General features: G+C 39.9%; 2 protein-coding genes across 2 annotated transcripts; one reads left to right on the top strand and one right to left on the bottom strand.

Moving 5' to 3' along the window:
* Nucleotides 1,505-4,066, top strand: LOC104719433 (protein LYK2-like). Its single transcript, XM_010437371.2, has 2 exons — nucleotides 1,505-2,354; nucleotides 2,436-4,066. The coding sequence occupies exons 1-2, from the start codon at nucleotides 1,924-1,926 to the stop codon at nucleotides 4,048-4,050; spliced, it is 2,046 nt and encodes a 681-aa protein (XP_010435673.1). The 5' UTR covers nucleotides 1,505-1,923; the 3' UTR covers nucleotides 4,051-4,066.
* On the bottom strand, nucleotides 3,969-4,817 carry LOC104719434 (probable calcium-binding protein CML40). Its single transcript, XM_010437372.1, has one exon. The coding sequence runs from the start codon at nucleotides 4,557-4,559 to the stop codon at nucleotides 4,110-4,112; it is 450 nt and encodes a 149-aa protein (XP_010435674.1). The 5' UTR covers nucleotides 4,560-4,817; the 3' UTR covers nucleotides 3,969-4,109.

The raw sequence follows: 5,313 nt of genomic DNA, 5'->3' as shown, positions 1-5,313 counted from the left end.
TTTTTTTTTTTTTTTTTTTTTTACTTTAATTGCTTATTTCAGAGAACTGTCAGACTTAGATTAAGTCTAAGTCTGCTGGGATGAGACCAGGTGTGTCATGTGTGGCTCTACAGCCTGGGAACATCTGTTGAACTAGTCTATCCTTCTGTTATGACTTTGATCAGGGTTGCAGGGATAACTCCCGTTCTAATGGCTCTTGTGATGACTGTGGCACCTGGAGTTCATGCCTAAGCCTAACTAACATGATATGGACAAGGTTCTTAACTCTATTATTTTAACTCTGGAGATCTAACACCATTTCGTATACCCACCACCCAATTCATTCTAAATGTAAGATATAAAAAACCTATCTAAATCTTTGGCTAATAGTTTTTTGTATTTTCCCCTTTATTTATTTACTTACACAGAGAAGGTGCACGTGATGGCGGTGCTGAGACGACGTTGTCTATTTTCATCTCATCGGAAGACGGTACCTCTCATGACTAAAAAGTTTTATGTTTAAAAGTTATTTCGTGAATCGTGATACATTATAGACTCTTGGTTGGTTCCAACAACTGTAACAAGTCATTTTGATTTTATTATTATTATTTTTTTTTCTCTTTTTTTCACACACCGACTATACTATATACTATTGGAAGTCTAGTGGGCTAATGTGCAATGTAATTCAATAAAGGTATCAGCATCAGTCGTTTTATGATTATTAGAATTATGAATTCAAAAAATATTACATAGTTTACGTACTAGTTAGTAATTTTTTGTAGCTAGCTACCTCTTAAGATTCCATTGTTTCTTTTTTGTCTTTTTTTGCGGGTCAACTTAGGGATTTATTACAAAATGGACGTAAGAGTACTTAGCCTTTTATTTATATTACATAGTTTCCCTTGTCGTTGCTTTGTATGGCATGTCTTTTCAGTTTCTTGATAATGTTTTCCTGTTTTCCCCCTACTATCAATTCCCAAATCATTCTCCACACAATATGTTTTGGATTTTACACGACCAAGCCATTGCCAATTGGTTCTTAATTAAAGTTTGGTATAAGTTTTGTGGATTTGCCTTTCAAGAATACTTATCACATTTCCTAAAACGTTGATTCAACTCTTAAAATGATTTTGGCCTAAGACAAAATAAATACCAAAGTCTATTGTCACTACATCCAAAACTTGTTCGAACAACAATGTTGTTCGCTTAGTGTGAACTGATCAGGTCTCAACCAATAGGGCAAATATTACTAGACTAGTATAAAACGTACTAATATATGTGATTGAACTTATGGTTATTACTTTGCAAGCTACATACAAATTAGGTATGAATCAAAATTCTGAAAGTCTAGGTCTCCGTACTCTATAAACTATTGCACATGCTTTTGACCTGATACAAGGATAAAGAAACATATGCCATGACTCCAAGATGATACCCCAAAGTGGGTCCTCAATCGGCCTAAAACTTGTTCCGAAACAATAGATCATATCGCATATCTAGATGATATAATCTTCTTAGGACAAAGTGAGTTTGTACCATTTAGATTCACTTAGCTTGGACATTGCACTTTTGTGAATGTTGTTGTGTTTACGAAGAACAGGTTCCAAGCACAAGAAATAGTCCTTTCTAATATCTTTAGTTTTTTTTTTTTCTTTTACTTGGGATTCATAGCCACCCCTCTTGTCAACAAACCTCCATGGCTCCAATAATCTTTTTATTTTATTTGTATAAAAAAAAATCATTAACCAATAGTATGGTTTATGATAATTTAACCATCTAATATTTAAAATATAACTACATATTGAGTGGTTGGAATATTGAGTCTTTCTTCCTAAGTCGGAAGGATGATGATATAAGTTTAGACAAACATAAGTACTGGTTTATCTTTAGATGTCAAAGTCCATCAAACTTTTCTATCTATGATTCCTCTTGGCTAATATATACATGCGTAGATTTGTAATGTCGGTCGATATGGCTGGTTCAGTTAGTAAACTGTACATGGCAAGTCTTGTAGTAATCTTGCTCTTGATTTCCTCATCATCTCTCTTTGCAACTTCACACAGCTGCGACCCTGAAGAAGAAGAAGAAGCAGCCTCCTCCAGCTACGTTTGCCACTCAAACCTCCAAAAGTGCCACACTTTCGCCATCCTCAGAGCCCATTCTCCCTTCAATTCCCCATCCAATCTAAGTTACCATCTGGGCCTCGACTCCTCTGTAGACGCTGACGAGTTTGTTCCACAAGGTCAGTTACTGTTGATCCCTATCGACTGCAGATGTAATGGAAGTAACTACGAGGCCCGTCTCACCAAAACATACGTTAAAGGAGACACCTTTCGCTCTGTCTCTCAGTCTCTGCAAGGCTTGACCACGTGCCTGTGAGCCAACACACTTTTTCCAACTTGTCTGGTTCTGATTTATTTTGTTTATCGATCTGATGATGAGTGCTATTTTTGCAGATCTATCAGAGAGAAGAATCCAGATATTTCCGAGGACAAGCTCGGCGGCGACAACGTTAAATTGCGTGTGGCGATCAGGTGCTCTTGTCCAGAAGAAGGCGTTTCAAACGCTAGCTTTCTCATCACGTATCCCGTGAGCGTCCGCGACAGCGTTTCCAGCCTGGCGGTTAAGTTCAACACAACAGAGGATGCTATTGTCTCTGCAAACAACAAATCTGGTGTGGTTCCACTCAAGCCTGCTCTGATCCCTCTTGATTACAGACCGGTGCTCGATCAGCTGGCGAAACCGGAAAAGCCAGGATCACGGAACGTAACCGCCGAGATTCTCCGTAAAAAAAAACCAACCAAGAAGAAACGGTCAAAGATGAAGCTCATGATCGCTGTGAGCAGTGCGATTGCTGGAGTTTGCGGTCTTATCACTCTCCTAGTGTTTGGTTACTTACACTGGAAGAAAGAGACGCGGATGCAAACGCAAACGCAGAACTGGATCAGCAACAAAGACCCTGAGACGCGGCAGCTGAGCCTGAGCATCCGAACCACCAGTGACAAGAAAATCTCGTTTGAAGGGTCACAGGACGGTTCGATACTGGATTCTCACAACACTGTTGGCACCACTACGCCGCGGAAACCCGTTCTGGAGATTTACGCGTTTGAAGAGTTAGAGAAAGCCACTGAGAATTTCAGCTCAAGCAATCACATCAAAGGTTCGGTTTATTTCGGTTCGCTAAAAGGCAAAGACTTGGCCATAAAGCAAGTGAGTGCAGATGCAATGAAAAGATTCGACTTCGGGCTTCTCAACGATCAGTCACACTACTATAACCACAATCTGATTAGGGTTCTTGGGACATGTTTCAGAGAAATCGATCAGGCTTCTTATCTGGTTTTCGAGTATGCAAAAAACGGGTCCCTGTGGGATTGGATTCAGAATAAACTGGCGATCAAGAATCAATTCATCGAGTCTTGTTACTGTTTCTTGGCGTGGAAACAGAGGATCAAGATCTGTCATGATGTCGCCATCGCGTTAAAGTATATGGATTGGATCAACTACGTCCACGGCAACATCAAGAGCACAAACATATTCTTGAACGAAGATCTCAGAGGTAAAGTCGGAAAATTCGGGATGTCAAAGTGCGTAAACGACGAACTAGCGACTGAGGAGAACTTTCTAGAAGGTTCGCTGTCCCCAGCTTCTGACGTGTTCGCTTACGGGGTTATGGTAATGGAGGTTTTGTCCGGACAAACACAAGAGATGTTGCTTGGATTGCAAGAGGAGGAGACAACATCCCTTGGGACACAAGAAATGTGTGTATCCGAATGGGAGAGATTGAGAAGGGCTCTCGGGGACAAGGAAATGCTGAGGGAAGTGATGGACAGCACACTGGGAGATAGTTATTCGGTTGATTGCGCATTTGAAATGACAAGTATTGCAAGAGATTGTACTGCAGAAGAACCGGAGTCAAGGCCGAGTGCGGCTGAGATTGCAGAGAGGGTTTCAAGACTGGTGGATGACGAGGATGAAGAAGAAGAAGCAGATGAAGCAGTAATAGAGAGGGAGAGTACATTAATTTCAGAGAGTTCATACAAGCCTTTGGTAAAGAAGAGTAGTATAGTATAGTAGACTAATTAATTAATGATATATATATATATATATATATATGTATGTGTAATAATATGTCATTGCATCATCATGACCCTAAACTCGTCAAAGTTAATAATCCCATCCTTATTAATATCGAATTGAGAAATCATAAGCTCGCATTCGTTGAGAGTTTTGGAGTCACCCAACAAACTAAGCATCCTCTTCAAGCTTTTTGGTGTGATGCCATCAGTCGTCTCCTCATACAACTTGAAAGCTTCCTTGAGGTCCTTCTCCTTATCTTCGTCGTCTCCTTCCTCGACCAAGTTGACGAATTCCTCGAGGTGCAAGGATTTATCATCGGTCGTCTCCGCAGGATTTGGAATAATGGCGGTGTTGTCTTCAGACAGAAGTGGACGTTTGCCAGACTTAATAGCTTCGACGCATCTTTGGATGGTAGAAACGGAAACCTTGCCTTGTTGGCTAAAGTCAAACCGACTAAAGACACGTTGATACTCTTGACGTTTGGTAACGTTGTCACTCTTCATAGAGGATGAAGAAAGACTTTTTGAGAGAGGAGAAAAAGATTATGGTGTAGAGAAGACAGATGATGAATCTTCTCTTTGGAACTTTTTGTTGGCACAATAGATTACATAGAGAGATAGATAAATATATAGAAGAAGAGTCATGGGAGGAGCTAGACTAGAGACGTTGAATAAACTAGAAGACCATAGTAGTATTTTTTACACATGCGGATGGTCGGATGGACTTGTTAATATCTTTACGGCGCGCTTAATTCAAAGAAGAACACACAAAGTTTCCGCGGCTTTTTAATTCTCTGTATATACGTTGACTAGTTTCTTCTTACATCTTCTGATTTTTGTTGTTTTGTCTTATTTCTTGGTGATGATGAGGAAGATTCCGTTTACTTTGACTAGTCTTCTTCTTCCACTCAAAGAAATTTCATGTGAATATTATAAATCTCACCCCATATATTTTCTAATTTCTCAAGTGGTTTTTTTTTTTTTTTGGTGGTTAACATTGGTTGACCAAAAGGAAAAAAAGAAAGAAAAAAGCATTGGTTGACAATATAGGCCGTTGATTATATAGTTGGGCCTGGTATGGGCTACGAGACGTATAAAGTCATACGTGTACTAATTGTGATCCATTCAATTTGAGAAAGTGTACAAAGGGAGTAGGAAAGCGACGCGTGGGGGAATAGAGAGAGTGGCAGTTGCGTGGTTTCGAGAGTAGAAAAGGGCAATTCCATACAATAAAGTGACAGCTGTCCCCCCCCCCCCC

This window comes from Camelina sativa, chromosome 10 (assembly GCF_000633955.1).
Source record: "Camelina sativa cultivar DH55 chromosome 10, Cs, whole genome shotgun sequence".
NCBI classification, from domain to species: Eukaryota; Viridiplantae; Streptophyta; class Magnoliopsida; order Brassicales; family Brassicaceae; genus Camelina; species Camelina sativa.
Note: the sequence above shows the minus strand (reverse complement) of the source record. Positions and strands in the feature narration are given on the sequence as shown.

Excerpts from the sequence above, each read along its gene's own strand:
- LOC104719433 (XM_010437371.2), top strand. The coding sequence starts at position 1,924 with ATGCGTAGATTTGTAATGTCGGTCGATATGGCTGGTTCAGTTAGTAAA. Across the intron at positions 2,355-2,435 it reads CAAGGCTTGACCACGTGCCT|ATCTATCAGAGAGAAGAATC; the intron begins GTGAGCCAACAC and ends CTATTTTTGCAG.
- LOC104719434 (XM_010437372.1), bottom strand. The coding sequence starts at position 4,559 with ATGAAGAGTGACAACGTTACCAAACGTCAAGAGTATCAACGTGTCTTT.